We start from the raw sequence: 18,377 nt of genomic DNA on the forward strand, positions 1-18,377 counted from the left end.
TCTTAAAATCATTATGAATCTCCTCTCCGAGGTTTGAAACTGTAGCTCCTATGCTTTGCGAGAGAAAAATACTTGAATGTGATGTCTTGCATTGTCCCATTATAAGTCAATGGGGACAATTCAGCGTCGTTTTTTGCCGATTATGTCGCCATTGTAAGGCGGATCGGAAAGAAAGTTACTAGCACACCATTCCCGGCCGAGCCGCACGTTTTGATGTATATATTGCGGGGGTGGCGTAAATGGTGCGGGACTAGTAGCGTGCCGAAGTTTAGGCTACATACAGACACGGACGGACGGACGGAGACCCACACACACGGCCACGTATAGGGAGCTTGTGTTCCACACAGCTCCAAAAAAGTCACATTAGTATTCTCCACACATTACTGCCATTCACAGAAAGATATCCACAGCACACAGTTTCCCTCATGGCATTAACTTTAGGAGTGAGGGAAAGAAGTGTTTCAAAAATAATTAAAAGCAACATAACTTTCATCAGAAAACTGCAGAGATTACATTTAAAAAAAAGAGTTGTTCTGCACACTTCCACAATGAGAAAAGTGACTTTTGTGACTTTTACAGAGACTTACCAAGTGGCTGCTTGTGGCAGATACGCGACTGGCGTGTGAAGTATTTCTCATAACCTGATCACATAATTGGAATAAAATCAACCCTTAAGCCCTCTCTGGCCATTACAGAACACAACAGGAATACTAATGAAACACAAACACAAACTCAATCCACTCGAGGAGATTTCAAAAGCACAGCACACATATTTTTTCCTCAGAATGCTACAGTATATAGTTTATGAAAACACTACACAGAGTCACACACTGACACATGCAATCAACTTCAAAACGTCAGTCACCCAAGGAGCTCCTCTCTACAATATCTGTATGTCTGGAATAACTGTTATGTTGTCTCATCAAATCACACCACAGACCACAAAGCATGCAGTTCTATAGGCCTCCATGATATTTCAAATCATGGAAAGCCATGGAGAACCAGACAGGTGAATACTAGCACCACAGCAAACACACTAACTTGTGAATTTAGCTATGGTAGAAGGCAATTTAAAATGTAATGATCAAATACCAGTCACAACAAAGTGGTATTTAGCATTTTTTCAGCATGCAAAATAGAAAACATATCAGATGCACACGCAGTCCATTCTCTCGAGACAGAGTCATGATAGCTTACGCTTACTCTTCAAAGGAAGAGGGACAACCCGAGTGGGCGTTTTCTTTGACGATGGCTAGCCAGATTGCACGCAGTCAGACACACAGTCACGCACGAACGCACACATTGCACAGTATAATCGGTTCTTTTAGATATTTTCTTTTGTTCCTTTTTTTTCTCCAAGCCATGGGGGGTCTACAGCCAGAGTCCAGGGCCATTTGAACGGGTCCTTGTGAGAGGAAAAGGACAGCACTCAACAAAGTCCTTTATACATTTATCAGCCTCAGCGGACCAACACAAACAAACGTGTTTCTGCCGGTCAGCTTTCATCATCGTTTGTCACACGCTGATGAAGGCTGACTAGCTGAAGGCCAGGCGAAATCAATTTATAAAAGGACATACTGTAGCTGAGTCCTGGCTTCTTCCTCTCTTTTGATTTCATTTACCTCAAGCCTCTTTTAAACTACGAGTGTTGCGTGCACTGTGGTTTCTCTATATCTGGGCATGGAAAGGTTTGGGAACCCGTTTGTGGGAGATGATCAGTAACCGTCTAGCAGTGCTAGAGATCAGAGGGACAGGGGGTACCACGGATGCATTTGAGGCAGCCAGCAGACACATCATCATTCATCCGCTATTATTAGGTCGAAGCGCCGAACCTTGGGACTGTTAGGGTAGGAGGACATCTCGCTGGCGTTGGACGAGTAAAGCCCTCCCCTGGGGAGGTACCCGCCCGACTCCCACTCGCTCCTGTGCTCCGGGGGGCTGGAGGAGGGGTACTGGAGGGGCTGCTGCTGCTGCTGGTGACGCTGTTGGTACCTGCCGGTGGGGGCCGGTACCCGCTCCTCGAAGCGGTGCTGGTGCTGCTGCTGTGGAGGTACCCGCCAGTGGTGTAAAGTAACGAAGTACATTTACTAATGCACTGTACTGTATTTAAGTACACTTTTGAGGTACTTTTACTTTGCTGTAGTACTTCCATTTTTTTTTTTACTTCTACTCCACACCACAAATAGCCGATCTACAAGCTCACAATCGCAATGCGACGCATTGTGAGCTTGTAGATCTGCTATTTTCAAAAGATCTTTTGCAAATTTTATGCGTTTGTAAACTTGTGAAACGTGACATTCTGCGCAATGAGCACTTTCTACTTTTGCTATATCAATACTTTTGTGCTTTTACTCAAGTAAAGTTTGAATTACGGACTTCTACTCGTAACAGAACATTTCTACATTACAGTATTGATACTCTTACTTAAGCAAAAAAAGAATAGTACTTTTTCTACCACTGGTACCCGCTCCTCGAAGCGATGCTGATGCTGTTGCTGCTCCTCGAAGTGGTGCTGATGCTGCTGCTGCTCCTCGAAGCGGTGCTGATGATGCTGCTGTAGCTCCTCGAAGAGCTGCTGATGCTGCTGCTGCTGTGGAGGTGGAGGAGGAGGGGGTGGAGGAGGAGGAGGTGGGGGTGGGGGAGGAGGTGGGGGCTGCGGAGGTGGGAGAGGCGGCCGCGGCGCCGTCGAGGACGTCGACCAGGACGGCCGGCGCCCGCGGTAAGTGGCGAAGGGGGTTTGCGTGGGAGGCGGGGTGTTGGGGGGAGACGGCATCTGCTGCCGCGACGGCGGCGGCTGTTGTTGCTGCTGCCGCGATGGTGGTGGCTGTTGTTGCTGTTGCCGCGATGGCTGTTGTTGCTGCTGCCGCGATGGTGGTGGCTGTTGTTGCTGTTGCCGCGATGGCTGTTGTTGCTGCTGCCGCGATGGTGGTGGCTGTTGTTGCTGCTGCCGCGATGGTGGTGGCTGTTGTTGCTGCTGCCGCGATGGTGGTGGCTGTTGTTGCTGCTGCCGCGATGGTGGTGGCTGTTGTTGCTGCTGCCGCGATGGCTGTTGTTGCTGCTGCCGCGATGGAGGTGGCTGTCGTTGTTGCTGTCGCGGGGGCTGTTGTTGCTGCTGCTGCCGCTGCATGGGCGGGGGCCGCGGGGCGGCCGACGAGTAGTTGGGGATGTTGGCGTGCAGCATGGGGGAGGGCGGGGGTAAGGGCAGGGGCTGAGGCGGGGGCTGGCCGGGCGCCACCGGGGTGGGCGCCAACTTCTTCATGGTCCTCAGGCTCTGGTCCAGCTCGTCCAGGTTGATGTCGTCCAGGTCGGTGGTGGGCAGTTGGAGGCCCCCGGCGAAGCGCTTCACCCGGGGCTCGGAGGCGGGGGACCCTGGGTGGGAGAGCTTTTGAGGGAGGGACAACGTGAGACTCTCTCAGGACGTGTACGCTTGTAAAACCCTCAGTGGCCATTTAACCGTGAGAGTCGACAAATGCAAACATGAAAAATTACAAAATGGATAAATTAAATTAAATAGCACTTTTCCCATGTCACTTTTGAAAACTACCGTAGGCCTGGTAAATATTTGGCATGCCAAGTCAAAAGGTTTCGTATGCGTTTTAGTTTTTTTTGTAACTGTTATGCAAGGATAATGATCCACGCTACAATCTTAGGTATTGTAGAGAATCTGATTTGTGCCAAAAGTAATTTTGACAAAGAATTGTCACAAAATTGACGCACATTTTCAGACAAAAACAATCTGACCAGGAATGCAAAGACTGTACCAAAATCTGAATGTACCGTACTTAGAGTACAGCTGATTATAAGACCTTACTATAAATAAAACTATTATGGCACAATTCATCAATACTTGTACTGCCTGTATTGCTAGCCACATAGATATAAATTGTGAAATGTCCAACTGTTGGTTGTGTACAGTATGACAAACCCATCATATAAACGATAACACACTGCAAGAGAGACTTCGTGTGGCTCTCGTATGGTACTCTAACCTCGGGGGAATCATTCTCCACGCAGGAGATCTGCTCCAACCGAGTTTGGCACAAACGTTCCACCCAGTGCTGCACTTTCTCAGACTCCTCCAGGTCTTCTCTCTCCGTCTCTGAAACCTGGATGTCAAAGGTCACAAAGGAGCTGAAGGAATCCATCCGTCTCTCAATCTCTCACAAACAATGTCTTTATGAACAATTAGTATACATCACCCAGAGGCATGCGACAGGGCTAGACAAGGCCATGGCCATCATCAAAGCTAAACGCAACATCAAAAGCACAACATTTTGAACACGTTTCCACTCCAGCACGTTCTTTACCTCCTGGACCAGCCTGCTGATCTTCAGTTGCTTCTCTCGTTCGTACATCCCTTCCTTCTCTTTGGCCAGTTTCAGCTCAAACTCCATCTCCTTTTTGCTTTTCTTCTGCTCTGTCATTGTGTCCGTGTTGGAATTTTTCTTCTTTTTCTTCTTCTTGTCTCCTTTCTGAGGTGGCACCATCATCAGAATCATCAACATCATAATGTAGAGCAAGACCACTCCAATATCACTCCAAACCATGACGTGCAAACAACCCTAATGACATTACTGTACATGTCATGTCATATTAGATTTCCATGGAATGTTCTATTATGGCATGCCAACAGTCAGTAAACAGTAAACCACTGTACCTTCACACCACACTAAGTTCAACAGTCGGTAAACAGTAAAGCACTGTACCTTCACACCACACTAAGTTCAAACCATGTCAAATACCTTGCGAAGAGTGGGCAGTTTCCCCTCATAGCGATAAAACCAGCCGAATGCTACGGAGGAAGACGTGCACAGAATACAGATCAGCGTGATCCCAGTGGGAAAATACATCACACCAAAGAAACGAGTCGACAACACAGCACACTCACAGCAAACTCCTTAGTTGATAGAACTGTGAAAGTGTCAACATTTACCAGTAAAGGAGCCCAGCAGACAAGGTTTTAGTTTAAACAAAAAAAAGACTGTAGCTGAATTCAAGGCTAAAATATCTAACCGATGCAGTAAAAACATCCTCAAACCGATTCTGGTTGCCAAAGGAAATCTGAAATGTGAGTGTATTGTCGTTTTAAAATGTGTCAGAGCATAAATGAGCTCTTCAAGGAAATCTAGAATGCTGCATCAACATCTGTGATGATGTGTGAACATCTCTGGACTCACTTCTTCCTCCTCCCCTGCCTCCTCCTCTCCCTCTGGGAAAGAGCTGGCTCCATCGGCTAAGAGGAGACAGTGTGTAACGGCAGCAGGGCATGCAGGAGAACACAGACCATGCAGAGAAGACGTGAAACAAGAGGATACACACTCCAACAGGAAGAAACACACTGCACACTGGAGTCTAGGCCCAGTACTTGAACTACACAGAGTGCACAAATGGAACCAAATGCACCCTCCCGGGTCCATTTGGTTCCATGTGTGCACACTCATTAGATGTTTATGATCTATTCCAAAGTACCATACCAGTGGTCTGACATGTTTAGGTCACTGACTATATCCCCATTTCCACTGTAGGACCCACCCAGAACTGGAGCCAGAACTTTCCAGAACCAAGAACTTTCAAGAACCTGTGATGTTCCGGGACCAAGTTCTGCTTACGTTTCCATATAACCAGACCTAAACGGGAAGCACCCAAAAAAGAGCAGCAGCGCTGCTGGCCCCACCCATACTGTAGTTTCCCAGAACTCAAGTTTAGTTCTACCACAGGAGCAGGACCAAAAAAAGGTTCCAGGAACCCGGTGCGCAGGATCCCTCCATAGCGCACCGGGCCGTACGCTATGGAAACAAAACCAGAACCAAAAAAATAGGATCAGGCTCTGGAAAGTTCTGGTTCCGCCTCGCAGTGGAAATGGGGCTTATGACTCACAATATAGTAGCCAAAGATTGTCCAAAGCGTAACACTAACTTTTTTTTTTAAACTTTTTCCCTTATTCTTTTTTTTTTTCATTTAAACTTTCAGGTGATAAACCTACCTAAATTATTTATTTTCTCCCGCCAGTAATCTTGTATTAAGTCATGGATGGATGAATCCAAACTTTCAACAGCATAAACCACTTACACCCTATATACTTTGTTGACCAGTGTCCCCCAGGGGTCTAAACTAGGTCCACTCCTTTCAGACTCCACCACGTTAATTCGCCCAAAATAGCCAAAATAGAGCTTGTAAATCGGCTATTTTCGCAGAGTGTTCGCCCCCCAGAATAGGGACGCTAGGATTCATGTGGTTAAAAATCAGGGGCGTCGCACCAAATCCTGGGCCCTGGGTACAAGGGTTCACTGCGGTTTAACCCATTTAGACTGTGAACGCATTATTACGCATTTTTTAAATATCGTGAACATTTGGGCAAGTCTTTGAATATTTTTGACCCGATTCTATAAATGTCTTCTAAATCCTTCTAAGGTTTTTTGAAAAACCCATGTTTCTACTGTATGTCAGTGGTGCTCAAACCTTTTCATGTGAAGGACCCCCAAAATGATATGTTTTTGGCCACGGACCCCCATCTCAAAATATTTAGTTCCAGGGACCCCCCAGAAGAAAGATTTGAGTTGCAAATGTCCGCTTAAAAATACATATATTCACGACTTTTCAAAAATAGTAGATCTACAAGCTCACTGTGAGCTTGTATATCTGCTTTCTTTCAATAGCTAAAGTATCAAATAATTAAGGCCCTTCCACCTTGGGCTCTAGTAACTCAGTCCACTTTTCCCCCCCTTGTGACACCCCTGGTTACAATGCACCGATGATGTAACTTCGACAAATAACTGAGGCTACAGAAATGGTTTACATATCTCAGGCAAGTTTCAAGATGTCACAGGAATGTACTGACATGGTATCCACGGCTTCCTTGAAAATGTAACAAAATATGTTACGCTTTGGAAAGAGGACGACAGCAATGGCCTCGTGTCGTGGGGGGCGTATGGGGTAAACATGCCAGACCACCAGTATGGCCCTTCAAGTCCACCCTATTCACTGTCTGATACTGTATAGTGTATACGACGTGAGGAAAACCTGTATCCTTACGAGAGTTCTTTCTATCCTTGGGTGGCGGAGGAGCTTTTCGCTGAGGTGAGATGTCAGTCGACGGGCTCTTGCCGCTCTTGGGGCTCCTGGGAGCCTTGGGGCTCTCGGGTCTCCCTCTGCTCCCCCAGTCCTCCTCCCAGTCTTTATCGTGTTTTCTCTCCACAGCTTCAATCCTACGGAGGAAGAAAAATTGAGCCTGGTTGTACTCGCACCCCACAAATAGCAGATACGCTACAATGTGTCTTTTAGATCTGCCATTTGCTGGCACTAAGGCAACTAAGTATAAAGCAGAGATAACAGACATGAGAGAGAAATGGGAAGAGCCGAAAAAGGACAAAACAATCAGAAAGTGAGAAGCTACTGAGATACAGACCAGGTTGAACACTCACTTATCCATTTCCCTCCGATAACGCTCATCTTCTTCTGCGGTCTTCTGAGAAATCTCCATTTTCCTCCTGTTCAAAAGGTGACCAGACACACAGGCCACAATAAATCGAGTAGCAAGTTAGATCAAAAATATAAAAAAGCCAAACATCTGTCCCTAAAAGGCACAATAATGTACTCTATATCTATAAGTAGGTATGACTAAAATCCTCTTCCAGAGGGCTTATCATCTCAGGCAATACCCACAAAGTCAACGGAGCTACAGTATGTAAAGGGTTTTATTGTAATCCCTTCACTGTGACGCATCGTTGCAGACAGGAGTGATCATACACCTGCAGCCATGCTCAATACCATTACTAAAATGAGTCTAAACTATCCAAGTACATCATCGAACAATTTCTCAACTTCTGTCCCCATTGAAGCCTATCATTGTCTGAATTAAATGTCACTGTGACAGGACACGTCTTTCTACCTCATGTGATACAGTGCTTGTTTCCCATGTATGTGTTTGACATTCAAGGCTAAAATGTCCCCCTTTCCCCTAATGATTTCCCTTTATCTCATTGCCAAACTTGGTGTACCACAGGACTGCATCATAAGACATCTCTATTTGCAGACCTAACCTCTGGTTGATATGCCTGTTGCCTACTAAAACTATGTAACTTGTTATTGCTGTTCAACAGGAGACGTGGTTCATTAGGTTTTGTCATTTTCACTCACTGTTTCTCCATCTCTTGCTGCTCTTTGTGAATTTTATTGGTCTCCAGCGCCAGCCTCTTCTGCTGCATGAGTTCCTGTCTATCGAGCTCTCTGCGGGCCTCCACGGCCAGGCGCTCCTCGTCGGTCATAAACAGCTCAGCGCCCTGCGGAGAAGACAGGCAGACACATGGATGGAAACAGAAACACCCTACAGCAGTGGTTCTCACACTTTCACATTTCAAGGTCTCCCCTTAACTTGACGGGTCCATTTGGTTCCATTTGTACGCTGTCAGAGTAACAGACTTGTAAGGGTCAATTGAAATCAACTTTGAGAACCACTGCCCTACAGCATTATGTTTTTAGTTTTTTTACACCCTTTTTTCCTCCCCTTTTGTCTTTAGATCATTGGTTCTCAAAGTGGGGTCCGGGAGTTCCAAGGGGTCCCCAGCTGTTGTTAGGAACCACTTGGAACCTTATGGGTATGTACAGTAACGGGTCCATTTGGTAAAAAATGTTGTAGTTAAATTCACATTGATTTTACAATTGGGGTCTCAGAGATAGAAATGCCATTAAATGGGGGTCCGTAGCCTAATGCATGTCAAACTGGGGGTCCTTGATATTAACACATGGGCTGCTCAGGTTTATAACATTTCTAGCTGTTGCTGCTGCCGCCGTTCACTCACGCTTTATTTTGAAGAGCCTCGGAAGCTTCGTTTGTGTGCACGTGGGTGTCCACTGACGATTGAGGAAGATAATCCCTTTGTTTACAAACGCTTGCGAAACTAAAATCCAAACGGGAGCCGACCATCGCGTTATAGTGTCGCCGTGAAAACAATCAGATCTCTGCTTCCCTGGCGTTCTTTTCACCTCATTCAGAGATAAAGCCCTTTTTATGTTTCAGAGTAGAATGGAAATCAATGTAGCCAGGTCGTGCCATTTTCCCTCTCTCCCTCTCTCTCTCTCTGCTACGGGGTGACGTATGGACTCGGGTCATTCAGAGGGCAGGCAGCTGCACGTACAGTTAACCCTTCGTTGTCTCGTTCAGGGACGAGACAACTCCTTTTGGCGTGGTGACACCTAGTGGCCTTAACTCGTTACTGAACGAGTTTGGCTCCTTGGGTGTTAAAATGGTATAGAGCCATAACAATCTTCTCTTTAGGGGGTCCCTGGCATATCTTTTCAAATGGGGGTCCGCGGGCTGATGAAGTGTCAATTTGGGGGTCCTTGACATGAAAAGGGTTGAGAACCACTGCTTGAGATGGTATTGACAATTGATTCCTCCCCATACACATCTCTGCGTGTGTGTCACTGCTGTTGTATCATGCTGGTTCACCTGCTAGTGAGGAGCCCCCACCACGAGGACGTACATAGAGCCTTCACCCCTACTCCTCCCGCCCCAACACTCCCTGTGACCGGCCCCGCCCCAGCTTGTATTGACAACCATCACCGTCCCAGTCCGGCTTCCCTCCCCAGAACACGCCCCAATTGTTTTTCCTCAGTCAAGCCGCTCCGCCTGACACCCATTCCGAGAGGCTCCGCTTCACACTGCAACACCGCAACTATACACGGCAGGGCTCTGTGGATTCGTCTAAGGATATCGTCTATATCAGTGGTTCTCAACCTGTGGGTAAATCATTTTGGGGGGTCCTACCCCTAACCCTAACCCATGTGCAACATTGTTTTCTCACTCAACAGTAAACAAACCAACATAAAGTTTACTTGTATAGAGCATATATGCACATTTCTAAAATGACCATTTAAGGACATTTTAATACTTTAATACTTCTAAAATGACAAATTGAACATTGACCAAATGATCAAATATGAGAGGTGAATAGACGATCTACATGCTCACAACGCCTCGCTATTTTCACAATAGAACCGTGTTATACAAAATGTAATGCCTCAACTCTTAGTGCTCATCGGGGTAGGGGGGTCCCCAGTTAAAATATGATTATTTTGGGGGTCACGGCCTGAAAAGGTTGAGAAACACTGGTCTATATAACATATTTGATTTGTAAAAAAACAGCAGAGAGAGGACAATGTCTTAACCATGTAAAGACACACACACACACACACACACACACACACACACACACACACACACACACACACACACACACACACACACACACACACAGACACAGTCCACTTACTGCCCCGGTCAGAACAGTGATGGTCAGACTCCTGCTGCTCTTCAGAACTCTCACAGCCTGGGGAGTCAGAGAAACAACATCAAACACTTATCACAGTATGTTCTCACATTCGCTGAGGCACACTGGTTCCCAAAGTGGGGTCTGAGGGTCAACGCAAGGTCAATGGGAAGCGCCAAGTATTCATGCAAGTTGAGGGTCAAGCAGTGAGTGAAGCAAGTGGCCATGTCGTACCCATGTTAAAACAAAACTCACCTCCTTGTGGTCCACATTGGTGAAATCCACCCCGTTCACCTCCACTATCTGGTCACCAATCTAGTACATACACAGAAATAAAGTAACTACAATGTTCATTTGCTTCCATTTGTACACTCTGAGTTACAACCCAGAATAAAAGGACCCAGAAGTGACCCAGAGGGGTCCATTTGGTTCCATTTGTACACTCTAATATATTGTGAGTTCCTTAGATCAGTGTTTCTCAACCACTGTGCCTGGGGACCTTTGGTGTGCCCCTGAGAAGGGTCAAGTGTGCCCCTTGAAACTGCTTGAAAGCCACTATTGTATTTATCATTTTAAAAATGATTTAAACTAGTGAAAATAGCCGATCTACAAGCACACAACGCCTCGCTGTGCGAGGCGTTGTGTGCTTGTAGATCTGCTGTTTTCACTACTGTTGTGCGACAGCTTTGTATGATGAAACAGGGCTTTACTTTGCGAAGAAACGTACATATTTGAAACTTGGAGATACAAGGTTTCTTCCCGACAGTGACGATATTTACACCCCCGTATTATGTTGGTGTGCCCATGGATTCTTGGGACATGAAAAGTGTGCCCATGCAGAAAAAAGGTTGAGAAACACTGCCTTAGATCATTATCAGCTCTTACCACAAGGCCAACCTCTGCAGACAGAGAGCCTGGCTTGACGTTGCTGATGTAGATGCCAGGTTTCTGCGTGGGCCCGCTGGAGATGCTGATGCCCATGCCTTTGGTGCCCACCAGGCTGAGGAACACCTTCTTCTCCTTGATCTCCTTTCCACCCATGGATGCCAGACCCGCTATGCTGGTCTTTTTCTCCTGAAGGGGAGAGAAAGACAATTAGCGTCAACTAGACAGAGAGAACAAGAGAGGGGCTAGAAAGAAGAATTCATATTTTGGCAATTACACTTCTTCCAACATACACATACACTTCTTCCAAATTCAAACTGTGTCCTTATAATATGGGTGTTGTTGTGATATTCATTCATCATGTTGTGTGTATATCGTCTTATTTACTGTAGAGTAGGCCTCTCACCTACTGTACTACCCAGGAACATTACTCTCCACAAAATAATCTGCTAAAGTCATGTATGTATGTATGTATGTATGTATGTATGTATGTAAAGCATTGTATTGCAGGGCTTTAATGACAGCTGGGTGGGTGTCTCTAGAGATAGCGGATCAGGAATTCATGTGTTCTAGCGAGTGGATGCGTCATGTGATTTAATCTAATGGATGCTCTGACATAGCTGTAACAATGACAAGGATCAAAATTAACTCTGTCCTTTTATTTATTGGTTCCACAATATACAGAGACCAGACAGAGGATAGTATGCGTCTGACCATTTGTCAACGTCAGATAAGGCGGCTTTAATGAAAAGTACCGCCTTTTGTGTAAACAATTGAACAACATAAATCACTCCACGTCTACAATATCCACCTACAGTGGCACGACAGGTTTATCCTAGAAGGTTTACCAGTTTGATCTACTCAAACCTAGACATGTGTTCTCTGCAGCGCACCAAGTACTGTCTACCTGCGGTCCTATACAGTATCTAAGCCACTTATTATCCATAGTGCTGTGTTGACATCAAGGTTAAGGACAGAATGTTAAAACTGTATAATTTATGGTATGTTGGGGGGGAAAAAATAGTGAAAAAGGAAAGAAAGAAAAAAGTGAACATATCATAAATGTTCCATTCGTAATCAATAAATCATCAGTGGCTAGGCAATTTAATAGTCAAAGTCAATGTTAGAGAGAACCACAGCACATTGACATTGAGCAAGTTCACATGCCACATTCCTTCTCCAGAGGGAGGAATATTGTATTCCCTTGATACTCACATTACCAATGGGTTGAAAGAAGAGCTTTGATTTGCTTGTTTCCTGTTATTTGTCCTTTAAATTATGTGATCGTGGCTCCCCCTGCTGGGGATAGTTGTGCTAAGTGTGAATATTATCTACACAGTATACAGGTTACCATAAGGGCGTTTTGCCTGAAATGTCTGTGTGGCAATGTCTTCCTTGACTTCTTAAGTATTTACTTGTAAAATGTGGCAAAACAAAATCTCAAGTCTCCCCTCCAGATGCACAGAACGTGTTTTAACAAGCTGACACATTGATGTGCGACTGCACGATGCAATGAAAAGAAACTCACCCCCGACTCAGACACAAACTGGTCCACAAACTGCCACTTGAGGGGCTCATCTGTTGAACTGATGAGGACAAGAAAACAGCGTGAATGTTTCCCGCTCAACCCCCTCAGTCAGCACCAGTTAACAGTCACAGTCATCTATAACAGCAAGATAAATGATCTTACCTCTTCACTGGGATCAATCCCACATCTATAGACACAAGAAGGGACAGATATAAAATCAAACAAATGATGTCATAGACAGAGTTGGAAAAACTACAATGTAAAACCATAGGTAATTTAATTCAGAATGTTTAAAAAAAAGTTTTTAGGGGAAGCAAGAAAGATAGGCAAGTAGACCAAAACAACTGTAGAATACCAAGAAGCAGTTAGTGTCTTGCTAAGGGACAAGTACTCTCACGTAGCCAGACAACTAATCCACAATCTTGAAAATTGTGCGAGGCAACAGTCTGGCCATGCGATACTAAGGGACACGCTAATTACTCAATTTATAACTAAATTAATGAAAACATTCTCAGTAGTTCTCAGACAGACTTAGCACAAACAGACATCACATAAAATATAACCTCATTGGCCCTTATTTCAACAGCATATGGTGGACTGGATTCTTATTTGAGACACTTTCCAAAAAAGCAGTATGCCAACTTTTCCTCAAAAAATCAAACCTCGGTTCGAAGTGGAGCGGTGAATTTGAGCAGCTGTACCCTATGTGAGTGAGTGAGTGAGTGTAAACTGTGCCTGTGAGTGAGTGGTGAGTGTGCCTGGCCTGCACAAAACAGCGCCCCTCCTTTAACTAGTGTGTTGTGTGTGGCCACTCAAGGTATTGCCCAGGCTACGGACAGGGCCAGCCAGCCACCCAGCCAGCCAGCCAGCCAGCCAGCCACATACCCACGGATATACCTGTTCATTGGGAGCGCTTTCACCGCTCCAAATATGCCTACAGGGTTACATCATTTTGGCACAGCCCTGACTGTCAAACAACCTGTGTGTGTGCGCATACTGCCACCTACTGGTTGAGAAGTATACCTATGTTCCAAAGCTACTTTTCAGGGCTTTGGAACAAAGCTACTTTTTCGGCTATTGATTCTTTTTGCTCTGGACTTTTTGCTCTGGGCATACCTCTGGCCTTGTACTGTGACTGGAAATTGAGCCTGTGATTGACTTACGTCTGACTTTGAGTGACACGGTCTTCTTGGTCTTGATGAGGCTGATGACCTCCTCGTGGATGCAGGTGGAGATGGAGTATCCATTGATGCGTACAATTTCATCCCCAACCTGAAAGTCATGGAGGACACGAGAACACAACCTTATAGGTTTACTTTACAAAAGAACACGCCTCTCAATTTCACACCGTTGATTTTACTTTGTTTGGTTTTGAATGTACATTTTTGGTCACACAAAGCAGCCTTGGTTGTAAACAATTAACATACATGAGGAGTGTATGTTTTTCTGTTTTAAAAATCAGGAAGAACTATTTACTATCTGTTTTGAAAATGCTTGACAATTTTGAAAGTGCACTGTGTCAGTATAATTGTCTTAATGAATGAAACATGTTTTTGAATCAATCTGTATAGTAGATAGGTTCTAACACATGATCTGCAGGGGTTGGAGGTGGTCCCCTGCTCGTCCATAAAATAGTTTTGACCCTAGGACATCTTCTGGCTCATAGCTAGTATGCAAGACATTTCTTGTGCACACTGCCAGTAGGCCAAGGATGTACCTCCAAACATTGGCTTAGATCAGGCTTTCCCAAATTTGAAGTCATGCGTCATAGAAGACCGATGTCACAGGCTGATGACCGATGTCCACGCTGTTACTATACCCCGCCTTGTTTCAATCAAACCCAGTTAAATTCCTGAATATTCTCTGGTGCGTTTAAGACCGTGTGCAAAGCCTTAACTTATACTAGTTTTACTGTTAGTGCCAGCAGACACTTGCCTTTACAAAACAGTATTCAATTTCTTTTCACTTTCAGAGAGACACCATATTGACATAGACGTGTACCTGAAGGCCAACGTTCCCAGCCTGACCGTCCTTGACAATCTGTGATATGAAGAGACCACAGCCAAACTCCACCCCTCCCCTGACACTCAGGCCCAGCCCGTCAGGGTGTGTTCGATCCAAACGAACCTCCTTCAGCTTCCTGGTCAACAGAGACAGATGGAGAGGGATACAATGACATGATAGCAGGATGCATGATGCACGTGACAATTAGATGGTGCGAGCTAATAGGAAAGAGGGGCAAAGTCAAAAAAGAAAGGGAGTTTACAGAGAGGAGACAATTCTATAAAACCAGTAAGACTCCCTAATCGGGAGATAAGCGACCGTCACATCGTATACACAAACTTTAGAAGGCAATCGTAGCCAATCAGGAGGGAATATGGGAAATGGGACAGATCCATGTTGATGACATGACTTTAGAGACACTGTGTACCGCTTTGCGTGATTGTAAGGCAAAATCTGTAGGAACAGTGTCCAAAAATGTGTTTTGCATAGTAACTTGTGACGTGACGGTCGCAACTATGTAATAGGTACTATTTATGTTAGATATTTATAATACTGTTAAACCCCTATCATGGTTCAGTGGTAGTTATACATTGCATTTGAGTTGTCTTATCTTCTCTTCAGCTTAGTTTATTTAGTTTAACTAGGCATAATAAGGTTATGCACTTATATATCGTGATGAAAGTGAACGCTAATGACAACCATTGCACAGTAAGTCATTATCAGACTTAAATTGACCCTTCAACTTCTTGTCTATGCCCAAAATGACTGTGAACACATCCTAAGATTTTTTACACTCAAAGGGTTAATTTAACCGTTATTTGGAGGGAAAAAACAAGATCTCAGATCTCTCACCCTCAATGGTCTAAATTGATCATCGAACTATTACGATTTCGGAAACTAGTATTGTACATGTAAAATGCAAATGACAACAGTGTTCTTCTATACTCACCGTGACCTCTTAGGCGTCATCAGGTCGTACTCCACCTGGTGTTTGAGTGGGATGAGGGGTCGGATGGCATCGAACAGGGGCAAGCGGCTCGGGTCATTGATCACCAGCTTTAGGTCCCCGACCAGCACTGGCAAATCCATAGATCTGAGAGGTAGAGGAGGGAAGTTGACTTAAGGGAAGTGAGCTGAGAATTTGGACTCAGTTCCAGCAGAGAGTTCATAAGCAATAACGACATTTTTCAGATCATTTGATACTAGATTAATTTAACCATTAAGACCTGGAACCACTTTAACCATTATTTTATGCTTAACTACTGTATTAAAAAAATAGAAGATCTACAAGCTCGCAGCGTGGCACTCGGTGCCATCTTGTAGATCTGCTATTTTTGAAAAATCAAGATTTTTTAGCAAATCTTTGAATATATCTTTCTAAAAGCGAACATTTGTAACTCAAATGTTTGCTTCTGGGGGGTCCCTGGAACAACATATTTTGAGATGGAGGTCTGCGGCCAAATACAAATACATACAACACAAGGATTTAGAAGACTGGTCAAAGATATTAAAAATAGCAGATCTACAAGGTTGCTGTGAGCTTGCATATCTGCTATTTTTTTATAGTTAAATCATAAAATAATGGTTTAAGACTGTCACAAGGAGCCCAGATCTAACGATAATTGTAATAATGTATAGGGCAGGAGGGTGTATGGCCCAGTTATAATCATATGGGGGGTGGGTGTTACAACCCTTGCATCCCCACAGAACATTCTCTGCACGCCATGCTTTGCACTTTACATGCATTTCCCATCATTCCCCTTTCATCTATAGGTCAAAGTGACTTTCTACTGGCTTTGTACAACCACGATTCTGCTGGCTTCTTTTTAAATCATGTTTAATTTAGACCTTTCAGCATATGTTATGTTAGTAAAACTGGGCACCATAACGTTAGCAGGGGTATCTTCACTGGTAATTTCACCAATTAATTGCTACACATTGAGTTGCATTAATTAGCCTTATGTTGCCATCAGTGAATGCCACCCTTTATTCAAAATCTACAAAACTGGTGCCAGCCATTTTGCTTAATTTTGCCTTTTTATGGGGGCCAAAATCATATTTTGTACTTAAATGACATATATAAATCTATGCTTCTATCGAAAGCCACACTACCCCTCTTACAAAGGAAAACATGTATATTTATATATATATATCCTATCATTAGATTTGGGCTTCAATAGAACATGTGTAAGATGTCTTGATCATCATCATATGTGTGTGCTGTGATGGGCCCTGTGTGCAATCTGGAGTGCAATACCATTTGAAAACCACCAGAGGGTGGTCTCCTACTATCTGATCAACTAACAGAAGAAGGAAGAAGACGTCCATCTTTTTTTTGGTTTGGGCCTGTTGTTTACATTTTGGCCAGGCCTTTTAGCTAGCATGCTACACACTTCGGAACCCTGGCGATCGCGATCAAGGATAGGTAAGAATGGATGGCACCGCTGGAATCCTGAGAATTTTCTGCGTTTTTTGAGTACTTATAGTTCGTCAGGGATGCACGGGAAAGTGTATAAACGAACGTTTTAGATAACATTTAAACGGCCGGAACCAATCTTCGGCTATACCGATTTTCCGCCGGACTGTGTTACACTGGTGCTACAGTCAAATCGGCCGTATCGCTCAGGTCACGGAGGCATATGGCCAACTTCTAGAGCGATTTTTTTGAAATTACAATTATGAAAAAATTATAAAACTTTTGATTAATTAAAAAGACGTAAAAGACGTTTATGGCACCGAGGTCCAAAGACGTATAAGACGTTTATGGCGTTCAGTGAGTTAAGAAATGATGCTAGTGGAAAAAAGGGACACCGGTGAATGCTGTTTTGTGAAGTCTTTCATCAACAATTCCAAGAGGGCAAAAGGCAACCACTGCTTCAATTAAAAGGGCAATGTGCAGCTGCTGCATAAAATCTGTCCACCTGGCCCGGTCCATCAATTATTAATGGTGCAATTTCTGTCCTGCCAGGAAAATGAAAAGTCTTTGTGAAGAGCTGTTCCAGGTTTAGTGGAGCATAGTGGAAAAGTGATCAGAGGCTTACCCAATAGGGTCTCAGGACACTGGCTCCATACAAAGATTAATGGAAACCTAGACCTCCATCCTCTGTTAATCCCTCCATCTCCTGCTCTAAGACGGCGGGGTTACCAGAGACCATAATAAGGCCACACCTCACTCTATATCAGGGGTTTTCAAAGTGGGTGACGGGGCACCCTGCCTGGGGTGCCGCGACAGCAGTCCAGGGGTGCCGCAAGATAATTTGATAATATTTAGTATCATTTTAAACTTGAAGTACAAAGTTATTTTCAGTCAGTTCTAACCAAAATGGCTGTTATCTCAACGTTTTCCTCGCAACATAATCACTAAAAATATCGTCACTGTCGGGCAGAAACCTTGTATCTCCAAGTTTCAAAGAAACCTTGTGTCTCCAAGTTTCAAATATGTATGTCTTTTGGTAAAGCAGGCGTTGTGTGCTTGTAGATCTGTTGTTTTCACTAGTTTAGTAATTTCTTTAGATGATAAATAAAACAAACGGTTTTGGACATACCGTACAAGGTTTCCACCCGACAACGACGATATGCTATAAATATAAGGTGCTGCCTCGGATTATAGGGGTGCCCTGAGCCAAAAAAGTTTGGGAACCCCTGCTCTATATCACTGGTTCTCAATGCCCTCGTCCATATTTCGTACACTC

The 18,377-nt window shown here is 44.4% G+C and overlaps 1 protein-coding gene across 1 annotated transcript in view; it reads right to left on the reverse strand.

Moving 5' to 3' along the window:
- The window catches only part of ush1c (Usher syndrome 1C), a gene marked incomplete at both ends in the record, with an annotated part of 36,485 nt that overhangs the window by 14,164 nt on the left and 3,944 nt on the right, over positions 1-18,377 (reverse strand). The window contains 17 exons of the mRNA XM_080737009.1: positions 588-641; positions 1,833-2,042; positions 2,465-3,382; positions 3,990-4,106; positions 4,308-4,472; positions 4,743-4,792; positions 7,033-7,205; positions 7,422-7,487; positions 8,137-8,279; positions 10,272-10,328; positions 10,524-10,583; positions 11,154-11,342; positions 12,682-12,739; positions 12,844-12,868; positions 13,845-13,953; positions 14,683-14,821; positions 15,635-15,778. Coding sequence (XP_080593135.1) covers positions 588-641; positions 1,833-2,042; positions 2,465-3,382; positions 3,990-4,106; positions 4,308-4,472; positions 4,743-4,792; positions 7,033-7,205; positions 7,422-7,487; positions 8,137-8,279; positions 10,272-10,328; positions 10,524-10,583; positions 11,154-11,342; positions 12,682-12,739; positions 12,844-12,868; positions 13,845-13,953; positions 14,683-14,821; positions 15,635-15,778 — 2,677 coding nt within the window. The remainder of the gene's footprint in view (positions 1-587; positions 642-1,832; positions 2,043-2,464; positions 3,383-3,989; positions 4,107-4,307; positions 4,473-4,742; positions 4,793-7,032; positions 7,206-7,421; positions 7,488-8,136; positions 8,280-10,271; positions 10,329-10,523; positions 10,584-11,153; positions 11,343-12,681; positions 12,740-12,843; positions 12,869-13,844; positions 13,954-14,682; positions 14,822-15,634; positions 15,779-18,377) is intronic.

Source organism: Nannobrachium achirus (assembly GCF_963921795.1).
Source record: "Nannobrachium achirus genome assembly, chromosome: 11".
Taxonomy (NCBI): domain Eukaryota; kingdom Metazoa; phylum Chordata; class Actinopteri; order Myctophiformes; family Myctophidae; genus Nannobrachium; species Nannobrachium achirus.